Below are 24689 nucleotides of genomic sequence, written 5' to 3' on the forward strand. Positions count from 1 at the left end.
CAGGAACCAAAAGGCACTCTGTGTCCTCACACACCATGTTTTTTTTCTTCTGAATTGACCTAACCACCACTTGTACACTGCCGCTAGGAAACAGTAATGATAGTATGCAGCTGCTGGTTACATCCCCTCCAATGCTGGCTGTGAATGTACAGTCCTTATGCCAGAGTATTTGAGTGTGGGAAAATTTAAATTTAGGACTTTAACAGAAGCAGTGTGTTAGCGTAACATAAGGCAAAGAGTATCCCCTGAGTAGTGCAGGTATAATAGCTTCTGTGTAAGTAAAGAATCAATACATTGTAATTAAACATTGGGCAGGCTCTTGTGGAGAGAGGAAGAGAGTTGCATCTCAAATCAAAACCCCTTTATGTAATTTTATGTGAAGAATTTCTTATTCATTTGATCAGTCCTGAGAGAATAAACATCATATGTCCTTATCACTAGAGGAAAAGATTACCACTTAATTTGCTTCTTTAAGTGGGAAATGGACAATATGCTTTGTCCATTCGATGCTTGGATGCTTCCTGGCATGTTTATTAAATATCATTATTCTTATCCAATATGGGTATATGCTGGCTCTCTGCTGAGCATACGAAAGAGTGGAAGCAGGGCATCTCATTCTTTACAATGTAGGGGGAATCTTCCATGTGTAAAAATGCCACAAAAATTGCCGTACATATATATTGATCCTCAAAAAAATATTCTGTTTGCTATAACTTTTCCAGCTACACAGATTAGAAACCAAGGGTCTTTTTTTAATTTTAACACAAAGAAGCGATTTTGAATGCAGTCTGTTGAGTATGCCCTGAAAATAATTTGTTCCAATTTATGTATATCCTTGCTGAGATAACTAGTGCCATGTGCTGTTTTCTACCCAAGGCTTCTCCAGAACAGTGTAGACTTTATTTCCATGACTCACCACAGGAACTCTGCTATCTTACTGTTCTGTCATTGTATTGCTCTGTGTGGTCTTATCAAACTTCCTGCCTACTATCATTTTGTGCTGTTTAGCGGAATTATTGTTTTTCAAGCATGCTATTGCCTTCCCACTGAATGTTGTTGTTCAAGATTCCACCCCTCCTCCTTCCCTGCATGTTTTTCTCATTTTATGGTTTACTGTCCTGCCTCTTTTCCGAGTCCATTTCCTACCACAGATCAACAACTCCCAATTTACTACCCCGGAATTACACAAGGCATTGTTTACTTTCTTTCACGGTCATTAATGAAGATGTCAGCAGAAACCAGAACCAGCACACTTGTGAACTAGCATAACAGTTTGTCGTTACCCTTTAAAACAGACCCTTGGGTCGAAAATAATGAGGACAAACCAATCTGGAAATTCATCAAAAAATACATAAATACAGTTGTACCTTGGTTCTCAAACAGAATCCATTCCAGAAGTCTGTTCGACTTCCAAAAATCAAGGCACAGCTTCTAATTGGCTGCAGGAGCTTCCTGCACTCAATCGGAAGCCATGGAAGCCCCATCAGATGTTCAGCTTCCAAAAAACATTTGCAAACCAGGACACTTACTTCCGGGTTTGCGGCATTCGGGAGCCAAAACATTCGAGTCACAAGGCATTCGAGAACCAAGGTACGACTGTAGATGCATTTTCCTATCTTAACATATCTTACTGTATCATATACTAAACAATGACACTGATGCTGGAGGCCTATTGCTCTCTAACTAATTGATTTGTTTGTATTGACTTTTGACACTGAAACAAAGTTATCATTACACAAATCCTTGAGTTGGGTTTGCTGGCTGAGTCCTATGGATTGGTTGTATTTGCAGCAGGGGACCGCATCCAGAGAGATACATCTGTATTTCTTATAATTCTACTGAACCAATCTCTGTTAGTTCTGATTGATGAGCATTTGCCAGGGTGGGGTGGCGAAGTGCCAATCAGACTGAATTTACCTTAAAGAGGTATGTGTGTTGGAGGAAGAGGAAAGCAACCCTATTTTATTTTATTTTTAATAAAGTAGAATGCTTCCAGTAATCAATTTGGGCTTCATATAGGATATAAATTTTAGAAATAAGAAGTTGATACAGAACCCATTCTATTATTAACAGACCTTGGTGGCTGAAGGCTCTTTTTCCGCTTCAGACTTTTAAACACCCCACATTCATTTGCAATTGTGTGAGACTCTCCTGACTAGGAATTGAAGGATCTGACAATTTCTATCTGTTTTTAACTTTTCCCATCTTAAATTTTTGCAACAATTTCCTAAGAAGAAACCTATGAAAATTCTTCAACATTTTTGTGTGACTTTTTCCTGTTTAACGCATTTTTGTATGCAGTTTTCACCAATGAGCACATTTTTGCAAGTGATTTCTCCTAATATAGTGCATTTGTGCGTGTTACTTTCCTTATTATATTCATTTTTATGCACTTTTGCCCCTAATATACACATTCCTGTGACATTGTTTGGTAGAAGAACGGCATCACAAAATTCAGAAAAGGGTGGATTTTGTTCGCCCTCCTCACCCTACCCCACCCCACAACCTTAATATGGAAAATCGGAATTAAATGGGAACTGAATCAAATTTCTTCCCCTTCCCTACTTCAAATACAGACTTCAAGTCTGGCATCACTTTCCAGAATGCCCATGTATGTGGCCACATGACACAACGGGCATTCTAGGAAGTGCTGTCTGGATGGAAGCCTTTGTGAAAAGATTTCTGCACTCCTCCAAGTGTAAGCGACGGTCTCTGAGGTATTACCTAGTAAGTTAAGAGCAACCATCCTTACCCACAAAATTTCACAAAAATTATCCCATTCTCCATGAAAGAGGCCAAGGTTGGGAAACCTCTTCTGTAAGGAGCAAAGGGTTTCATGAGAATAATAGCTGCAGTTCAGCACAGTTTTAGTCTAGAGCTGGTTATTGCCTATATAATGCTGAAATACAGTCCTGATAATCTTCTGATGTTCTTTTTGATTCCACAATGTAAATCAGTCCCCTTGCTTATCCATCCAGTTTCTTAAAATAAAATCCATCTGCATATTGCTTGTCTTCTGACAATTCTGTGGAATGGGGTGGGGTTTTTTTAAACTGACTGCCGAACTAATAAAAACAGTAAAAATTATCTGTCGTAGAAATAAAAAAGCCCGCTGCAGGTTCCTAGTAGATGAATCTGAACTGATCGTGGCAGCGAAGCCTTTAGCCAGATATTTCTCATAGTTTCCTAGACAAAGCAAAGGGTCCCTGTTCTTTATGTGCTTCTGCCCCCTGCCTGCATGCTACGGTCATGCTGCAAAAGAGGCTTTTAAGGAAGCTTGCAATGCCAAACGTCTGGAGTTATAGAATGAGCAGAAGCTAAATGATAAAAGCCAATTTATAGTATATATTCAGGTGGATCTCTCCCCCCCCCCAATTGTGCTTTAAAGTTGTGGGGTTTTTTTAAAAAAATGGCTATGGTTTTTAAAGGAAATTGTGGCCTTATGAGGCACACACAACTTCTCTGTTCAGTTTTCTGCCCCTGTTCTCAAGCCTCACTCCCATTAGCTTTGCCTCCACAGTACCATTTCCTGTAGCCATTACCTTCCCCCCACCCAGCCTCGCCAACGCTGGAAACAGGAGCATGGCAAAAAATAAGGGGGGCTGTGAGACACCCAAAAGGGAAGAATTGCACTGGAATTTCTTCAAACAGTGAGGCTCCTTTTAAAGACAATTCTAATGCTATTATACAGGGGGATCTGAGATGGTTCTTTTTTTGAGGGGGAGGAATGGAGAATGAGAAAGAGAATGAATAGATGAATACTGTATGTGTCTGCATGTTTACAGGTGTGTGTGTGTGTGTGTGTGTGTGTGTGTGTGTGTGTGTTAGCATGAATGAGGTGTGTATGTTGCTTTGGCCCCACCTACTTCTGGTTTGGCCACTTCTGGCACAGAGCCTTGAGAAAGTTTCCAAGGGTATGTGGCTCTTTTGCCAACAAAAATGTTTCCGTAGACTACCTGCACATTTCATCCACTTCTGTTGAAAGGGTGGGGGATATACAGTGGTACCTCAGGTTACATACGCCTCAGGTTACATACGCTTCAGGTTACAGACTCCGCTAACCCAGACATAGTGCTTCAGGTTAAGAACTTTGCTTCAGGATGAGAACAGAAATTGTGCTCCAGCGGCGCGGCAGCAGCAGGAGGCTCCATTAGCTAAAGTGGTGCTTCAGGTTAAGAACAGTTTCAGGTTAAGAACGGACCTCCGGAACGGATTAAGTACTCAACCTGAGGTACCACTGTAACCATTATTTTATTTCCCAATACTGAAGGCAGCGGTAGTGAATGGAGCAGACTCAGGTGAACCCTGATCAGAATCAGGCAGCCTATGAAGCACGGAGACCAAGGAAGGTTGTTCTTGCTGAAGAGCTAAGTTGGGGTTTGAAATGAATCTTGTGGTCAGTGCATGCCCCTACTATTTGGACCACGGATCTGGCTCAGTATAAGCAGCTTCCTATATTATTTATAATTCAGAAAACAGACAACAATATCACCTAGAGTCTTTCCTTAAATGAAGAAGAAATGAGTGAACAAATCTGGGTGGGAGAGAGGTTGTTGAGTATCTGATATATGAGTGGTGGGTTGCACTCAGCTTGAGCTGTACTAAAAGACTAGCAAGAATCTGTTTGCTGTGGATCAGAATTTAAAAGATGCACATGTGAACAAGTAACAACTAGGTTTGGATTGACAGACTCCTCCCCAAATCTGGATGCCATATGGACAAAAAGTCCAAGCTATTCAAGAATCCAATTTAGTCTAGCTGGTTATCATTTTTAGAAGAGTTTGTATGGGTGTGTGTCCTGCTCTAAAGAGTGTGCCTTGGAATAAAAAGTAGGGACTAGGTTTCTGCCTAATATTATGTTTATTCATCCATTAACATACAGTTGAAATACCTTCTCTATTGTCATTTCAGTGGAGTTGTGTTTATTTAGGATGGTGTATTTAAAACTTTAGGACATCCATACTAAGTTTTCATTGCTGACTTTTCCAGGAGCCACAAAGGAAGGGCAAAAGTCTCAAGAGAAATAGGTGGGAGAACTGAAATTGGGATGGCAAATGAAAGCTCTTGCCATTCTGTTTGAACTTTGCCTTTTATGTCAAAGTGTAAGGTAGAATAAGCAAGCAAGGTTTTTTTTATTTTTTATTTTAAGTACAGTGCAAGAACTTGCTTTAGTCTGTAGATCAGTCAACCCGAAGTCATTGTGTAAACTGGAAATGATTTATGAGTACTGGCAGACAGAGTTCATGGACACTCGCTAGGAGCCAACACAACGTTTTCTGCGATATTCAATTTTTATATTAAATATTTACCTTCCTGAATATGTATGAGAGCAGTTAATGAGAAATGTGCAAGTGTAGACAAAGTTAGGATTTGAATAGACTGCCCTGTTTATTTTCTGGCTATATTGATTTTTATTTTTAGTAAGGTGTTAGGGTCGCACAACCTTTTGTGCAGTTGATGTCTTGAAATAGTTGAGTGCAGCAATATTTGTTAGGGAATACGAATATCAAATATGTATTTATGCTCAAATTTTGAAGTGTGTTTCGATTTTTACAGAAATGTGGAAACGGAAGATGGGGTGGGTTTGTAGAAGTCATCCATGCTTTCCAATTGAATTTGTAGGTTTTATAAGACAATGCCTATTACAATTCTGGTGGCTTTTCTGCTTTAATTTTTTTGTTCTGGTATTGCTGCTATCAAATTAGTTCATATTGTAATTTGATTTGATTCCATATTTTTATAGAGTATTTGCTGTGAGTGACTTTTACTTTGTGGCTGAAGACACAAAATATATAAATTAATGTGCTCCCAGTTTGTCTTCATTTTAGCTTCAGGCTGTTGTTTTTAATTTATTAATTGTCTTTTGTACAGTCTTCAAGAGACAATGTACAAGAAAAACTGCCAGAAAACCCAGTTTTTAAGAAACAGCAGGTGCATTTTTTAAAAAAGAAACCTAAAACCATAAAAAATAGACAGTCATGACAAATATATACTCATGATAAAGAGTTCAGAATCTGAGGTCAGTTGTAATGGAAGTAGTGTACAACTGAAAACTTTTCAGAGTACTTCTTGATTCTAGTGCTATTATTTTTTGTGCTGAGTGTCCACTAATCACTGTGACATTTTTCATCACGGGTTTCTTCTGTATCTATATCTTTCTGCTGCAGTCACCCAACAAACCAACAGTACCTCAAGAGAAGATAAGGCCTCTCACCAGCCTCGACCACCCCCAGAGTCCCTTTTATGACCCAGAAGGAGGATCCATTAAGTCAGTAGCCAGAGTTGTCATTGAAAGGATTGCACGGAAGGTACCAGTATGGCATTCCTAACAGCAATACAAATTCAATTGGGGGGGAGTGGATAAATCTAATAATAAATCTGGAACATAGAACTAATTTGTTCATTACTAGATTTTTCAACTGGTGCATAAGAAACATCAAAGAGAAGCTATGAATTGATCGTTCTGTCTATGTTGGGTCAGTGGAGACATGAGGGTCCCAATTTCTTAATCATGGTTAAGTGACTGAGAGGGAGCTACCGGTTCATACAGTGACTCTCCAGAGTGCCCAGCTGAGCAAATTCACTACCTTTCACTTTAATCACAGTTAAGGGATGCATTGGCCCCAATCAGTTTGCTTGAAAGGATGACCACTTCTTGCCAATACGTAAGAGTATGAATGGAACTCCTCCTAGAGGCTCGTTTTTCAAGGACCCACCAAAGTTTAGCAGCACTGGGTCTGAGGAAACCAGAGAACTGGATTACTCTTTATTTCCTATGCAGGTGATTTCAGGGTGTGCATAACTGCTTCCGACTGTGGTCGGTAGTCAACCAACTCACTGAGCTAGCAGAAGCCAGCACAGGGATTCCTGCAAATGCAAAATGACCCCCCCCCCGTCCCCCTTCCCCCTCTCCAAATCTGCCCCTGAGCGTTTGGAGAACCCTCAGAACAGCATAGGGAGAGGAGAGGGGAGATCATTCCATCAGGCAAACAGAAAGGCAAGTACAACCCCATAATTCCCCACATGCCCTCCCAGTAACATCTGGCATTATGACTAATGAGATCATCACTTTGGACGTATTCCCACCTTGCCAGCAGTTTAAACCACATTTGCCTTTTACAAAATTCTCCTTTGCATCTTAGCTTGCCATTTCTGACTCCTATTTGAAAACTTCTCCAGAGAGAAGTTTCAGCAGCTCTCATTCTTCAGAAGAGAGGCCTAGGTACCCTTGAGGCTTTAGCTTCCTGGGCTATTTCACAAGACTTACATTTTAAAATGGACCTCATGACTTCACTAGGCCTTCACTAGGTTACACTCCAGGGACACAGATCTTGTTTGTACATATTCAGGCAGCTGATTTTCCATTCCAGCGCCTGCAACTGCATGGTTTCCTCTGCCAATTTAAACACTTGAAAATGTTTCTTTGCAGGGAGAGCAGTGCAATATTGTCCCCGATAACGTTGATGACATTGTTGCAGATCTTGCCGCAGAAGCTCCGGAAGATGAAGGTACTTTTTAACTATGTTCTATTTGCACAAGTTTGTGTTTTGCTTCATCCTCCAGTGCTGCTACTCTATATTTCACGCCTACTGCATTATTATTAGGACAGTATTAAAAACAGGAAGGGGGAAAAACAATTTGCTTACCCATTTGTGGTTGGAGCCAGCATCATTACTTAATAAACACCCACAGTGATGGTGTCAAGCAGGCAGAATTTTTTGGAATTGAAAGCAGCACTATACTAATTTAGAAGAAGCCTAATCCCACTGACTTTATTATCCTGCGCTGGGTTGGTCTTCGTCAGGCTCTACTATTTTCCTCATCTAACTGCTCTTCTTTATTAATGATTGTGTTTGTCTATGAGGACAGGCTGCCCTTGTAAGCCTATAATATGTGTAGAATTCAAATGAGAGCAGGAATGATTCAGCCATATGCACTAGTATCTTAAATCGAGTATCGTAGAGATTATGGAGTTTGTTTTCAAAAGTAAAAAAGGGTGTTATCTCTTAAATTCAAAAGTTAATTGCCTCATTGTCATTTGTTTCTTTTTCTACTTTTGTCTAGGATGCAAGTAATTTCTGTGGTTTCTTTTCCTTTGAAAACTCATTAGAATTGCACATTTACAAGCCTATATTTCAGAATTACTTGTAGAGAAGTTGCCTTTTTAAAAAACTTAAATATCTGAATGACTTTGGCCATCATCTGACTGTGTGACTTCTCAGTATTGCCCTTTTTATCTGGTCCAGAAGCTTCAACTAGTGCAAAATGCAATGACCAGACTGCTTAGAGGAGCAGGTTGCTGGCAACATGTTACTCCAGTGCTGAGAGAATTGCACTAGTTGCCAATTTGATACTAGGCTAGGTAGGACGCAGGTGGTCTAAACCACCGAGCCTCTTGGGCTTGCCGATTAGAAGGTCGGCGGTTCAAATCCCCGTGATGGGGTGAGCTTCCGTTGCTCTGTCCCAGCTCCTGCCAACCTAGCAGTTCGAAAGCATGCCAGTGCAAGTAGATAAATAGGTACCACTGCAGTGGGAAGGTAAACGGCATTTCCATGCACTCTGGCTTCCATCAAGGTGCTCTGTTGCACCAGAAGCAGTTTAGTCATGCTGGCCCCATGACCTGGAAAGCTGTCTTTGGACAAATGCCAGCTCCCTCAACCTGAAAGCGAGATGAGCGCCACAACCCCATAGTCGCCTTTGACTGGACTTAACAGACCAGGGGTTCTTTACCTTTACTAGGCCAGGTTCCAAGTTTTAGTGTTAATCCACGAAGCCCTAAACAACTTGAGCCCAAAATGTCTTAAGGATCATCTGAGCCCTACCTTGATCATTGAGATCTTCTGCTGGGACAGTTCTGGTGGTTCCTCACACACTACTGAAGTTCAGTTGGCCTTTCCTATGGGATTGAGCTTGTAGTGTGGCAGCCCCTGTGCTGCAGAACTCCTTGCCATGTAGAAGGTCCAGCAGGAATCATCTCGGCCATTTTTCAGACAGCATCTGAAAACTGTCTTGTAAAGACTAGCCTTGGGAATCTGATTTTCTTTTTCAATCAACTGATGTTCCTAATGATATTTTCACTGGTGCTTTTACTGAATTTATTATAATCTTGCATACTGCCTTGTTATACTTTTGTGAAAGTGTGGATTATAAACACTTCAGTCAATAAATAAATGAAGTGAAATTCCAGCCCTCCCATCTTCTTTAGCACTATGCTGCAACTGCTAACTTGTCCTGTACTGTTTGAGCATGGAGCAGCATAACAGGAAATAGCTGCTGAAAGGCAGACTAAACAGGAAGATTTTTCATTAAATTCTACTGGAAGATGTTCTGGCTTCTCCATTACTGTGGAATAGCCACTTAATATGCCTCTGTATGCAGTCTTCTAGATGTCTTCAAAGCTGTAAACTGACATGCAGAATAAGTGAGCAACATGTCATACCAGGCAACTCAAAAACTGGTAGAAAAGAGCATGGCTGTCATTCCATATGGAAGGATGCTTTGTAGAGATGCCCCTCATGTTCCTCCTGCAGAAAGTACCAGCTTCAATCCCTGGCATACCCAGTGAAATAATATCACACTAGGAGGCATGTAGAAGAGTTTTGTTTTTGTTTTTAAAACCCCTTGACCTATTTGAGTGGGATACTTTGATTGGCTGGCAATGTTACACTGAAAACATGTGTGTGTTTGCATGCAAAATAATTTGAGTGGCTAGTCTAAGATGCTCTGTGAGCACCTGTGTACATGGCTGAGAATGCCAGATAGCCTATGGCGAGAAGTATTCATAAATGAACGAGATGTGAGAAGATCAAGAAAACAGAAGGCACAATAGATAAATGGGGGTATCAGCAAAATTCATCCCTAGGCTTGTTTGTCCTTTGGAAAGTCATTTGTGATGGTGGTGGCTGTCTTAATATCCTATGGCAGTGAGTCCCTTAGGGTAATTATTATGCACCATGTGAGTAACTGTTTCTTTTTTCTTTTTTCTTTTAGACGACACTCCAGAAACCTGTATCTATTCCAACTGGTCCCCATGGTCAGCCTGTAGCTCTTCCACGTGTGAAAAGGGCAAGCGGATGAGGCAGAGGATGCTCAAAGCTCAGCTTGACCTCAGTGTGCCTTGCCCAGAAACGCAGGACTTTCAGCCATGCATGGGCCCAGGCTGCAGTGATGAAGGTAGGAAAGAGAAGAAGGGGGGGGGGGGTTGAGATAAAGGTATGCTTCTCTTCCCACCCAGCCCACATCCAGGTGAGACTTAGAAAAGAAATGGCAATTGTATTCTATATTTTAGATGGCTCCACATGTATGATGTCCGAGTGGATAACGTGGTCCCCCTGCAGCGTCTCTTGTGGCATGGGCATGCGGTCGAGAGAAAGATATGTGAAGCAGTTCCCCGACGATGGCTCTATATGCAAAGTACCCACAGAAGAGACCGAGAAGTGCATTGTGAATGAGGAGTGCTGTAAGTATTTGATTTAGCCTACCTCGCTGAATCAGCATAAGAGCTGCCTGTGATCCCTCTATTAAACGAGTGCCAGTAGACTGATCTTCTTTCTGCCTATTGTTATCAATAGCTCCTAGTACCTGCCTGGTGACGGAATGGGGGGAGTGGGATGAATGCAGTGCCAGCTGTGGGATGGGAATGAAGAAACGGCACCGGATGATCAAGATGACCCCAGCAGACGGATCCATGTGCAAGGCAGAAACCACGGAAGCCGAGAAATGCATGATGCCCGAATGCCGTAAGTATCTGAGATTCACCCAGTCACTGTGTGGGAAAGTGACATGTCTCCCCCCCCTTGGGATGTGGCTCAACCACAGTTTGTTATACTCAGAGACAAGCAAATTTGCAGGTGGAAGAAAGAATGCACCCTCACTGAGCAGGCAACTGAGCTGATGCTTCTCGCGTAGCCATGTGGCCTAAAGTTAGGGAGGGATGAACTGGCCTGTTTTGGGTAAGTGCCCCTTTCACATATTTTTACCCATAATTCTATTCCATTTCCACATTAATCTTCAATATTAAAAGATCATCTCAAACTACATATTAAAAATTATGAAAACAGTTCTCTTAAAACGTATGTATTTAAATTGTGACACACACGCCATCTTCAAATTATGTATCAAATGCATACTGTGTCACAATATTCAGAGAGGTTCAAACTCAGCAGATGGCTAACATCTGCCCTACGTGTTAGTCCAGGTCCTTTTGCATAAGGATTTGCAAAGACTTCAGCATCCCAAGCGACCTTGGCTTTCTCTCTTCTCTAAAGTCTAAACTACTTTAAATAGCTATTGCAACATCCTACAAAATTCCTTTGTCTTTTGATGATTAATCCCATTTGTTTGGCAGCTTTAAAGCTTCAAATGCAAAACCTGCCATTATTGACTTCGTCTCTCTTTTCTTGGGCTTCACAAAAGAGCACTTGTTTCAGATGGAAAGTTGTGTGATTCATTTCAGCAAAGCCACCTTTAATAGTATTAGCAGGGAGGTTGCATGTGATTATAGAGTGCACTTAAGTAAAATATACCACTTTAACTCAGATTTGAAGTCAAGTCTGTAACATGACGTATGCTGGATATTCTTAATCTAGGCATTCTTTTTCTACATCACTATCTTCAGATAATTTCCTTGGCCAGGAAGATTATGGGCTGTGGTTTGAATGCTTCAGCTGGAGCCAGCAACCCCAGGGTGTTTGACCCACAGTGCCATCAGTTAAGCCTGAAATGGTGCAACCAACTCCACTACCCCATTCTGCTGCATTTTTATACCTGCCCTCTAATCCTAGACTAGGGCAGGGCAGATGGAAGAGTCAAAGACCTTTATAATGAAGAAGTCAGGCCTAGGACAACAGGGCTGAAATATGGAGGGGCTCAGAGAAATGAGGGCAAGGGGAACTGGCCAGAAGGATGAGAATGATAGGCAAAAATAACCCCCAGAATCCCCTGACACAGATAAGGAATAGGCTGAACAGATGAGGAGGTTCACATGAGCAGGATCTGCAGGGGTAAGATACTGATTTGAAATAGCCTTCCAGATCTCTGTTTTGGAAAACCATTTGCTTCTGATTTCTTCTGCAGCCAAAATTATTCACCTTGTAGAATCAATATTCATCTCACTTATGTTCATCTGACCACGGTATGAAAAAAAACCCCATCAGCTGTACATCTATAGGACTGCTCCTGCCTGTTTTATAGGTTTTGGCTGGCTCTCGTGCATATATTAATGGGACCATAAATCAGTTCACTAGATACAAAACTGCATTTCCCCATGTATGGACCATTTCATACAACATTGGCCTGAAGACTCAAGTCGAAAGGAGAGCTCCACGCAGGATAAGCATGCATTAAACATATGCTGCAGAATATAGCCTTCAAATTCTTATTCTGAAGTATGTACAGGCACATGCTAATACGTAATGTACCAAATGGCTCTGAGGCTAACATTAATTAGTATCTCTCAAGCCTCTCCTGTCACTGTGATTTATGTACTCAGTCCAGTGAACCTTTGCATGTTATGAAATCACCCATAAATCAGTCTAATGTGAGGTCTCAATGGATTGACTTCAAGTCTTGTAAAAGAATAAACAGCACCATTGGGTGGCTAGAGGACTAGCCATCTCCAGGCTATAAAAATCATCAGGGAGTGCAAGCAGCTGTGTGCCACCCGCATCATGCCAGTCACCCTTGTTTACTGTTTTTACACATCATGAAACCAGCCCCAGGAAACCGTAGTGGTGTGAACTGATGCTGACCTGACTTTACGAGGTGTGAAAATATCCATTGTCTCAGGCTCCATTGCCTGCCTAGCCAGTGTCACTTTAACTCTGGACTTTGTTCTCCTCAGTTCACTCTCTTGACTGAATTATTCCTGGATTTCCCCCAACTGGTTCTCTTGGTACATTTTCTCATTGGCACATGTAACAATTTCCTTCAAGAAAGCCTAACAAATACCACATTCTAGCATGGGTGAATGAATTCATTTGACCGGACTTTAGAAAAATAATCATTTCAGGTTTCATGAAATACATTCAAAATCACAACAAAGAGCCATAGATGCATCTTCATTGATACAACGCTATTAGAATCTGGAGGCACCAAACTATCCAAAATGATTTTTTAAAAGCTTTGGGGGGGACACACTAATCTTGGGGCCCCTAAATCAATGTATAAGTATTTACAAAGGTATCTTGCTTCATCTCCTCCTTACTGAAGCTGCATTGTAAACATACCATGCTGTGCCAGTTTGCACACCATAGTCATTCAACCACTGGATGTAAATGTGTCCAGAGTTTTCCAGTGCTGTATGATCTCTAACCTCTTTGGTGGAAGCCACTGGGGCTTACAATGATACTTGAACTGTAGCTTTCTCTGATTCCTTACACTGGTGATGTACTCATTGCTCAAAGCTATGTTAAAGTAAACTCGTTTTCTCAGGGCACATGTAGAGTTCCAGTTGAACTGAGCTTCTTGGCAAAAGCAGCTGCCATTTAAATTGGAGAAATAGCAAAGGGGAGATGGGTTAACTCTGTCCCCTCACAGCCCTGAGCCAATTCAGGGTGAGGACAGACTGCTCCCAAGATGGAAAAAAGAGAGACTGGAAGAGCTGATTGCAATTTCTCATTTGCCCCACAAGTGAGAAAGATGGGGTGATGGGGTCACTGGTGTTTGCACCCTGGTAGTCAATATGGATTTGAGCCAATAAGGGTCCTCCTCCATTGCAAGATCCTCCCACAGTACCAATCCTGTCTCTACCAATTGGCCCTGTCCTCCAGCTTTTTCCAAATGGCTGGACAACACTTTGAAATTAAACCCTGGCTGTGAGCTAGTCAATCTTTCTCCCTTGCGCTAGATACCATTCCCTGTATGCTGTCTCCTTGGTCTGAATGGAGTGACTGCAGTGTAACATGTGGGAAGGGGATGAGGACGCGACAGAGAATGCTGAAATCTGCAGCAGAGCTAGGAGACTGCAATGAGGAGCTGGAGCAAGTTGAAAAGTGCATGCTGCCCGAGTGCCGTAAGTACCGATGTCTGGAGTCTGAAGGCCAGTTTGCTGTTTCCCTTCCCCTTCTTTCCTATTCAGCATGCTGCTTGGCCAGAAATGTGGTCATTCTGCTTGCTTTGACAAAGTGCTACTCCTAACCTGATCATAGCCTTGAGTCAAGAGGGGTGATGTACAGCTACACAGGCATTGCCAAAGCACCATTTCCACACAAGCTGTCAGGGCAGGGTCATCGACAAGCAGACTGACATGGGCAAGGAAGTGGGAACATGGAGATCTGGGACAAAGATGTAAGTCAGGCCCAAAGGACAAATGAGAAGGCAGAAATCAAGGAGCAAGGCAGAAATCAGTACCAAATAACAAGAGCTAGAGAGCTGAAGAACAGGGCCGTCTTTACCCAGGGGTGCAAGGGGTGTGGGGCACCCGGGCGCTGAATTCGGGGGGGGGGGGCGCTGTATACCAGTCCCTCTTGATTTGCGGCAGTGAAAAGCAATGGAGCAGAAGTCCCCACCCCCCTCCTCCATTGCTCTGTTACTTTGTAGCATCATATATTCCCAAGTGGTCAGGAAACAAAAGCAGGTTTTTCTGCTGCGTTGTTGTTACAGGTGAGTGATTCCCCATTCCCAAAAAAGCTCAACAACCCCTTGAGTTCACCCCCCCCTAAAAATAGGTCAACCACTTTGGGGGCGCTGGGCGGGGCTTTGCACCCCAGCAGCTCATATGCTAAAGACCACCCTGCTCAAGAAGACCTTGTTGATTGAATAAGGCTTGGCTGAGTGGGCAGAGTCAGTCCAAGGCTTGAAGATACTTTGCTTATAAGCTGTCACTTTAGAAGCTGTCACCACACAGGTCACAGATATCAGCAGCTCCTGACACAAGGGTAGAATGTCTAATTCTATTGCAGAGATCACAAATAGAGAATGATTTCTTCTGTGTCAATGTTGGAGAGCCTATGAAAGGCCTTCCTTGCTGCTGAAAAGTGTTTGCAATGGTGATGCAGAACTACTGCTAGTTCTATCACACACCTGATGCCTATAGAAAGCAGGCTTCGGTTCTACTGCCCACGTGCTGATCAACAGTAGAAATGAAGCTTTCTGGGTCAGCTGCACCTGGTGTTTTGACATCCCAAATTCAAGGCTTCAAAAGTGCCCAAGCCCCTGACTCGTTCTGATGTCAGATGGTTGACAGGTGGGCAGCCCCACCCCCTGCCAGATTTGGCCCATGGAGCCCAAAAGATTCCCCACCCTGAACTCGAGACTTCCCAAAAGATAGCTCATACTTTTAACTGCTAGATCATCCCAGCTTTCAAATGGTGATGACTGCAGGATCTTTCTGTTTCGGCTCCCCAACCTTGCTTCTGGTCTCCTAACTCTGCCCACCCACAAGTGTGTTCCATTATAGAGCCAAGTGCCACTTAAATTCTTTGAAAAGATTTTACCCTTCCAAAGATCCAGGTTATTCTATTAGGCATCTAAGTAGCCTGCATGCTGGGGCTCTGAGGAGAAGAGGTGCCACTGGATTCTGCCATGGGAGGCATGAATGAGTTCAAGGTAATGGGTTGGTTCATTACAGTGGGAAGTAGAGGAAAAGAGTGTAGGGGGAGAGAATAACAGTGCCTTGTTGGGAATCCCTGTGATTCTCCTGGCATCTCTGTGTCTGTGAAAGGAACAGAATGTGAATGTTGTCTGAAGTGGTGCAAAAACAGCCCCTGGGTCTGTGTGCTCTAAAGACGAGCATTTCACTGCTTCCATATTCATTTCTGCCTGGCCAATGAAAGGCCGCCACAGATGGAGAGTAAGTCCCCAGTGGAGTAATTTGAGCTTATTCTCAAAACATAATTATAAGAAGATGATCTAGGTTCTGTGTTGCTATAAAACAACCTTCCCCAAGTTGGTGCTCCTAAGCTAGCATGACCAGGGATGATGGGAGTCGTAGTCCACTGGCATCTGTAGGACACCAGAGTGCAGAGAGCTGCTATAAAATTTGCTCTGAGACCATCAGGGAATTTTCCTGCTTTTTGGTGCCACTATCAGAGCATATTGACATTGTTCCTTAACTTCGTCTGTTTGAGTAGCTTGATGCTCACGGCAGTCTTTCTTGTTCTGTCTGTGTAGCCATTGACTGTGAGTTAACAGAGTGGTCTCAGTGGTCAGAATGCAACAAATCTTGTGGGAAAGGCCATATGATCAGGACAAGGATGATCAAAATGGAACCCCAGTTTGGAGGAGCTTCGTGCCCAGAAACTGTACAGCGTAAAAAATGCCGGATAAGGAAATGCTTGAGAAATCCCAATATTGAGAAACGGCGGTGGAAAGAGCCTCGTGAAAAAAGGAGAAGTGAGCAGGCAAAAGAAGATGTAGATGGCGAGCAATTTCCAGGTATGTGTTGTAGACGTTGCTTGGAACTGTTGTGCAACCAAAAACTGGTTAAAAGAGGGGCAAACAGGCACACAACCCTAGACTACAATGCTAGTTTGTTTGTTTATTCTGAAGTCATTTATTTGTTTGTTTATTGTTTATTGAAGTCATTGTTTGTTTATTCTGAAGTCATTTATAGATTCATTTATAGATTATAGATTTATAGATTCAGAGATCACAGGAATGGTTAATGCACAAAACCCCCCAAAATTATAAAGAAAATACAACATGATTTAAACCAATTTCAGAATAAACACAAAACAGAATAAAGCACATACTAAGCTCCAGACACCCAGTTTTGAAACTTTGGGTTTTATCCCACTTCAGGCATACTCAGAAAGATCCATTAATTTTTCAAGTCACGTCAGACTTAGGACCATTAGTTTTGAAGGGTCTACTCTGAATAAAACTTAGCTGGCTCCAAGCACCTTTTCTGAAATGTAGAATGGGAGCACATTCCATAGCCTCGATCCTCTGCTTCTGTTTGTCATTCGTCCTATCTATTTAATAGAAGGGGCCCAGTTAATGTACTAAGTAGGACTACTGCAGTCCCTTGTGCATTTGGAAGAGCAGCCTATTCACATGGGCAACATCTGCCACTCAGAAGATCCATTGTGTGGATGTGGCAGTTGAGATAGACTCATGAGCCACAGATACTCACAAGGAATTTCTAAAAGTATAAACTTTTAGAAGTATAAACTATTTCTCAAGGTAATATGCCAAATGACCTGTGGAATTATTTATATATCTAACCATGATATTTTAAAAGCTTGAAGTTAAGAACAGAAATCAAAACAAGTGTACAGAAGAGAGAATTTCCGCACGCATTTTTGACCTTCATGCTTTTATTTTATTTTTATTTTAGGTTGTAAGATGAAACCATGGACTGCTTGGTCAGAATGTACCAAACTGTGTGGGGGTGGAATCCAGGAGAGGTTCATGACAGTCAAGAAGAGATTCAAAAGCACTCAGTTTACTAGTTGCAAAGACAAGAAGGAATTAAGAGCCTGCAATGTTCATCCGTGTTAGCAAAACCTGAGTCTTTCAAATAATGCACTCTGAGCTAAATGTAAAATCAACCTTGATTTGATTTTTTTTTAAAAGAAGATATAAATTGTGTATATTAGTTTTCATTTTTGCAGTGTGGTTTGCTTATTAGTCTTGCTGGTGCAAGAGATATATTTTATAAATATTTCCTCACAAATGTATGCTGAGAGTGGCTCCTTGATGCTCCAGCTAGCCCTTAATGCATAAAAATAGTGAAGTCATTGTGAACTCCTAATAACTTTGAAATTATAGACATCTCTGTGTGGACATACCATAATCATAGAAATATTACCTGTAAATACACAGGATGCATGCATAAATTACATTGCAAACATAAATACCTATTTGGATCCAGTTTCAAAATACTCAAAGCAGTGCCTCTGTGATTACACAACTGTGCCAAGGAATTTCTTCAATAATGCTGGTTCAGTAATACTTCAGGTGCATAGTTATCTTTTTAAATTTGTATTTATAGCAATCCTGTGAGACATTTCTTTTTCCTTCGGTAGGGACCACTACAAAATAAAGCATATTTTCTTCCTTCCCACTTTCAGAAGGGAAAGCAAATTTAATCTGTTCACATGTGAATAGAACAAATGGTAACACTTTCTGTCTGAAGGCCACAAATTAACTGTTGGGCTGCTTCTAAGTAAGAACACTATTCACATTTGCCATGTCAGACGTTACGTCAGGACATCCTGTGACCACCAGACAGGAACCGGTGACTGCCAGAAGTTGTGGGACTACAGCTCTGATCATCCCTCAAGCTTTGGCCACTCTGGCTAGGGGGTTGATGGGAAGTGGAGTCCAGCAGCATCTGAAATGCCACAAGTGAGAAGTGGTAAGATACAGGGAAGCAGGCACTCAATTGCATCAGGGATGGGGAACCTGCGGCACTCCAGATGTTGCTGCACTCCATCAGTCCCAGCCAGCCTCACTCATCTCTGATTTGGAGATTATCCTTGCCTGGGGATCAGAACCAAACAGATCTCAGTAGTTTCAGGGGAAGCCATTGCCTTCTAAGAGTTGGGCTAGCATAAATATACAAGGTGTTGTTTAGATGCCTGCTGCAGAGGTGAAGGTCCTCAGCATCAGAGCTTCAAACCTTGCTCTACCAAGTAATTCCAAGAAGGAAGAAGGGGAAGAAGCTTCTCCGCATCACTCCCAAAGCAGCTTTTGCTGGTTTCAGTCACAAAGCTTCCATTTTTCTCTCTCCATCACCTGGCAGAGGTATTGTTACCCTGATGTAATTGTCACAGGCAGCATATATGTTTGTTTCTCCTCGTTCTCTTACTAGCTTTCCAGTAATGGCTGCCATATTTCTGGCATATATTTTCAGAAGAAAGTAACTGTCTTGAGAGACAGTTGTGGTTGTGCTGGTATTATATATTAGTATAAATACAAAAAGTACAGCTCCAATAGGAAGTTGGACAGTGGAGTAAGGACCATTGAAAGGGGGCTGGGGTCAGTAAGTGGGACCTTAGGAACACCCATGGATGAAGCATTTCTGTCTAAAATGTAGGACTACATTACAGACACAACTATGGCATACTGTAACCGGCAAGGCAAATGCCTTGAATTAATCCTTCACCATCTTTCTCATAAAACCCAATATTGGCTGATGTGTGCCATGTAGCTGCAACCTGGGCCCGAAGGATAGGGATTCAGTTACCTGCCCCTAATATAGCCAGTATAATTGTGGAGAACACAACTTGTGTTCAGTGTGCAAAAATCCAAACTAGAAAAAATATGCTGAAAATGCCAGCCGTTCTGTACGTACCTTTATAGAAATACCTTGTATGTTCATGTGTTTCTACTTTCAATTGCCAAAGCTTCAGAAAGATACAACAATGAAAAAGGCAACAAAAAACTCTAGAGGTTATATAAATAATTTTAAGGAGCAAGCTCAAGTCTACCACAATAATGAACAAGTGCATGGATTATTAGTAACATTTTGATGTACTGGGCAAATGACTCCCAGTATTAACGAAGTCTGTATGCATCTTGCGTGCAGAGGAATGTGGGATTAGTGTGGGAGAGGGAAGAAGCATGCATGCAATGTCATTTTGCCAGAGTGGCTCATCTGGTCATGAGGCTGTAAACATTTCCGAAGGATAAGGCATCGGTGAGTTTCCCTGGAATGTCAAAGGTGTAGAGAAAGATTCAGGTAATATATTAGAGTGTTCTGTAAATCATCAGCAGTTAAAAACCACAGTATAAAAAGGAGGGCATCTTTCTGCATTCTCTTCAGTTCTCTATGCCAAACATAATCCTGTACAAGGACTGAGTCCAAAAGGGACTGAGTCAAATTAGAGAGTCCCCAAAACTATAATGATATTGTTGCAGGCAGTGGTCTCAGAATGAAATAACGTGCAGGGTGATGCCACCAGCCGTCTAGAGGTAAGGGACCTCCAACTATTGCAGAAAAGGAATGAATTCTGCACACAGCTCCAAAATTCCACAAGGTTTCATTTTCAATTTGTCATGTAGCTGCTGACATTAATCATCTTGTACCCCTTTCAGAGCTGCAGCATTTATAAACAGCAGCACAGTGTGTTGGCACCCTAAGGGGAAAAAACACATTTTATTGTTTTTGACACAGAGAGATTCACCTAAGACTGACCGCTGAGCTCTGGGAAAATGTAAACACCTCTTCCAACATAATATTTGGTGCACTCGGGGTGTCTTTTTGAAAGGGTACCACGGGCTCATTATACATGGAAACTTAAAAGGTCTCATTTGTAACTATTCCAGAACGGATTCACCTCAGAAGACATGTGTGGTCAGCTAGAAATAACATCACTTTTCTATGTATAATCCAAACTTTGTTTCAGAATCTGCCATTTGGGTGTCTGTGGGGTTGCTAAGCAGAAATCTGAGGAGCTAGGCTCTTAGCTTTTTTACCACAGTCACCATAGCCACTTTGAAAGAGGTCCTTTATTCAAGATAAATATATGTCCTTTCATTGAATGCCTCATAAGAAAAATTAACGTAATCTCAAAAGGTTGGCAGTGTTCTTTTTCTAGAGCTAAAGTGCACCTCGCCTCCCAAATCCTCACTATATTCCTTCTCATAAGCCTTTCCCATCCCTGTCTCTATACTCAAGACCCAGAGACACACCATCTTCACAGTTAGTTCATTGTGGTTGTGAGTGTCTTCTCATGTACCATTTGCACTGAGTAGCCAGTCACTTCCAGTGCAAAGCCACCCAAAGCAATTGAGGGCCAATGGGCAAGGAAGGGAAGAACCAGGGAAAATTCAGGAGGGCCTTCAGCACAGGCGCCGAGCAGAAATGTCTTGAAAGGGCAAGCACACTTATGAGTTAATGCACGAGATTAGGCTGGTGCTAATTTTTGTGTCTCTGGTTTTCAGATATCTAAGATTCAATTATGTTTTGCTTCAATGAATTATGCATTAACTTCCTCACATTATATACTTATTCAGTCAAAATATGCATGAAATATGTAACCGCTGGAGTATGCCCAGTTGCATTTACTTGCAAAAAAACAAAACACCCTGCATTAAAATGTTTTTGATTCTTCTACGCTGTGCTTGTATTAAATGCTAGTAATTGTCCCAGAAAGAGTGCTGGCTCTACTGAACTCAGTAAGAATTTCCATGAACTTAATGATTTGACTTTCACTGTCCCCAGTACTTGATTGACACAGCAGCAGCTCTGTGTAGTTGCTTGTAATTTCTTTAATATCTAATAGTATTTTGCTTGGTTGGCTGACTTTTCAAAGGATTGTGATTCGAAAGCATGAAAGAGCTTGCAGCTGAAGAAAATTTGGTTGTTCTATCACCTGATAATATAGCTGTCCCAGTCCACATTGACAAATTTCTTCTAATTTGATCCAAATAGTGGTGGGAATCATTACTTTTTGTAATAATGATAATGCTTTTTTTAAAAAAGAAAAGAAATGAAAAATGAATGAAAAACAGAATGGCCCCAATCCAGCTAATCACTTTTAGTGGAAATTTAATTAGGACTACCTTGTTCCATTGGTTTTAATGGGACTAAGACTGCAATGCTATACACACTTGACCTGGGAGTAAGTCCACTGAAGTCATGAGACTTACTTCTTGGTAGAGATGTGTATGATTGTGCTGTTAATCACACCTAATTTTAGCTTGATAGAGACTCTTAAGGTTGATTTTTCTATTAAAGAAATGAATCCCAAAGTGACACAGAATGCATAGCATTATTGCAAAGTTACTGTAAACCTTCTAGTAGTGTAACATTTGTTGCAAATCAGCCAACAATAGACCACACTTCTTATCTTGTACAATAATTCATGCCTGTTGCACACTCTGGAACCAAAAGCACAGGTATAGATCTAGGAATTTTATACACCTCACTTACCATTTATTAACATTCTCTGTATTTCATTTTCTTACATAATCTGTAGAAACTTTACAAGCAATGAAACAGAAATGTTAGGGGGCTTATATGTACAATAGGTTTTAATAAAAGCAACTTGGTTTTTTAAAAAAACAAAAAAAGGCCTTTTTGTTTTTATGTTTTCTTTGTTGTTGGTTCTTTTTTTTTTTTTTTTTGGTTCACTATGGAATTTCTGAGAAAGCTGTCATGGATATATTTCTTACCAAAGTCTTGTGTAGATGTTTTGTATGTAGTTGTCCGGCTAACACATTATTATTTTGGAATAAAGACATCTTTACTATGAAAACAACATCACTTGTTTGTTTGAGTTTAATAGTAAAAGTAGATAAATGTTGTAGGCATCTCATCTCTCTGTCTTCAGAAACAATGGACTGTGCCCCCAGGGGTCAAACCACAGCATTAGCAGTACCAAAGTGACCTACCCAGGGTGCAAGCCTGGGCAGTGTGTATGGAGGTCCTGGGCTGCCCAGACAACAATAGCCCCCTCTCAGCCTCATTGATGTGGCCCAAAGGAAAGGAAAGCAACACGTTTGGCACCAGCTTGGCTCCACGAAGGAAGCTTGCAAGGCACCAGCCAACCTTCTAAAAGGCTCTGGATTCCCACTCTGGATATAGCCTTTTATTCTCCTAAAGATATCCCACAGAGCAGTGGGAGTTTAGGATCAGAGTTTTCCTTCTCCTAAATGGGTTACCTTCCCACGTTCACAAGCTCCATCTGTCCCTCACTTTCCCCTACAGTACATGCAAAAACCAGCTTCTTGACTATTGGACCCACTATTGGTCTCATCCACTCAACTGCTGGAGCCTGTCTTCGCATGCAGGGGGAGTCCCTAACTCACTGAGGGTTTGAGACCTGTTGACTATCCTCACCTGGTTTAGCAGGCCAGTTGAAGCCATTCCCAGACACTGGCCACTGTTGCATGCTGACAGCTTCTAGGAGCCACAAGAACAAGCACATGTTGGGGGGCTGGTGATCAGAAACTCAGAACAGAGAGGAAGAAACTGTTTTTGAAGGCACGCACAAACATGGGTAAGTCCTGATGTATAAGGATAAAAAGTTTAGAAGTGTTGATGACGACATCACAAAAGAATGAGATGGTTCTAGAAGGCTGCTTTCCAGACACACAAAGAAAAGACCAGCTCTGTATTTAGGACAGTGTGGGATGTTCCCCCACTCAGGGTGCCAAAATACGGGGGTGCAAAACTGAGAAGATCCCTAATGAGAAGATCCATTTGGGGGGGACGACCCAATTTTGGCCTCACACAGGGCACCAAAGTCCACCCCAGGAAAGAAATTATCTTGGGCTTGTCTAACAAAAAATGTGGTTCCTGTTTCATTGACTTTCAAAGGAGGGCTTATGGTACTTCTAATATAGCATTCATCAGGTTTTGAAAAGATTGAAACCATAGGGAATAAAGAGCACTTTCTGGTCACCTGAAGATGTCAGTTACTGGGGCCATTCTATTGTCTATGTCAGGAAGTGAGGTGTTGGTGGGAAAACTTACACTTAGTTTTGGACTGTGCAGCCAAGTCTCTGCTTTCCAGGCCCTACAAAATGGAAATGGCTAGAGAAAAGGTGCTAGGAAACAGTCGTGAAACATAGTAGAACTTGCTCTCCTGGGCGTAGGAATAAGTGTGTTTGAATCAGAGGGTAACGTTTCTAAAGAGACAAGCTCCAGCAACTCTTTTCTAGAAATAAAACAGTGGTCCCTGTATGATGCTATTAGGAATAGTTCAGAAAAGAAAGATAAACCCTGTCGGAGACACATGCAATAATAAGCGGGGGGGGGGGGAGTTAACTTATGCCAATTTAATTCCCTTGACCTTTGATGAGTGTTCAGATAATGCCATCACATTTCCACTTTAATAACTGCTGAGAGCAAATGTACACTTTCATTTTTCCTCCTTGGAAGAAGCTGCGTTATTGCAGCCTAAAGACTTCACCAGCGAAATGGACTGCGCTAAAGATCCTTCTAAGAGGTATTCCAGACACCTGTCATTCTTCACTCGGCATGCAAACTCATTTAAGGCCTTTATCGCTGGGCTTTCAATATCCAACCTTTACTTCCTGTTGTTTTTTGCAACGTTCTGTGAAACAAAGGCGATTACAGCCCACCTGAATGATATTTAAGCATCCTCTCCTCCTATTTGTAAGAGCCAGAATGGTTTGCACATTAACTGATGCACACCATTAACTGCTCAGTAGGCAAAAAGCAAGAGTATTCCTTACACTCTCTTCCTGGCACCACAGATCTTGTACTGTTGAGTTTGCAGTCTCTCACAGCTCTTGCGAGACTGGCTACTTTGATAATGGAAGACCCAAAGAGTAAACTTCAAAAAGGAAAGGATATCTAGGGAAATGTATATTGCACCCGTTAGCAGAGACACATCAGTAATGCAACTGCAGTCCAGAGTGAAAATCCTGGTAAAGGTTTACTGAAAAAATCTGAACAAAACAGGAACTGAGAACTAATGGGAAATGAAGTTCTAGATCTAATAGACAAAATAAAGACAGGCAAATCACTGTATCTGGATGGCATCTACCTGAGAGTTGTCAAATAACTCACAAGTGAAATGGCTGATTTTCTAACATAAATATGTAATCGTCAGATCAGCCTCCATACCTGAGGACTGGAAAGTAGCCAATGTAGTACCAATTTTTTTTAAAGGGATGAAGGGGGGATCCTGGGAAATTCAGGTCAGTTGGCTTAACATCTGTCATGGTGAAGCTGGTGTAGTTAAAAATAAAATAAGCAAGCATATAGAAGAACAAGCCTTGCAGAAGCAGAGCCAGTATGGCTTCTCCGAGGACAGGTGCTGCCTCAT

At 41.7% G+C, this 24689-nt stretch overlaps 1 protein-coding gene across 1 annotated transcript in view; it reads left to right on the forward strand.

Moving 5' to 3' along the window:
• SPON1 (spondin 1) overlaps nucleotides 1-22151 on the forward strand; it is a 262295-nt gene extending 240144 nt beyond the window's left edge. The window contains exons 9-16 of the mRNA XM_028730502.2: nucleotides 6168-6308; nucleotides 7430-7508; nucleotides 9991-10173; nucleotides 10289-10459; nucleotides 10572-10739; nucleotides 13847-14011; nucleotides 16111-16374; nucleotides 17279-22151. Coding sequence (XP_028586335.1) covers nucleotides 6168-6308; nucleotides 7430-7508; nucleotides 9991-10173; nucleotides 10289-10459; nucleotides 10572-10739; nucleotides 13847-14011; nucleotides 16111-16374; nucleotides 17279-17442 — 1335 coding nt within the window. The 3' untranslated portion in view covers nucleotides 17443-22151. The remainder of the gene's footprint in view (nucleotides 1-6167; nucleotides 6309-7429; nucleotides 7509-9990; nucleotides 10174-10288; nucleotides 10460-10571; nucleotides 10740-13846; nucleotides 14012-16110; nucleotides 16375-17278) is intronic.
• The last annotated feature ends 2538 nt before the right edge of the window (nucleotides 22152-24689 follow it).

Source organism: Podarcis muralis, chromosome 1 (assembly GCF_964188315.1).
Source record: "Podarcis muralis chromosome 1, rPodMur119.hap1.1, whole genome shotgun sequence".
Classification (NCBI taxonomy): domain Eukaryota; kingdom Metazoa; phylum Chordata; class Lepidosauria; order Squamata; family Lacertidae; genus Podarcis; species Podarcis muralis.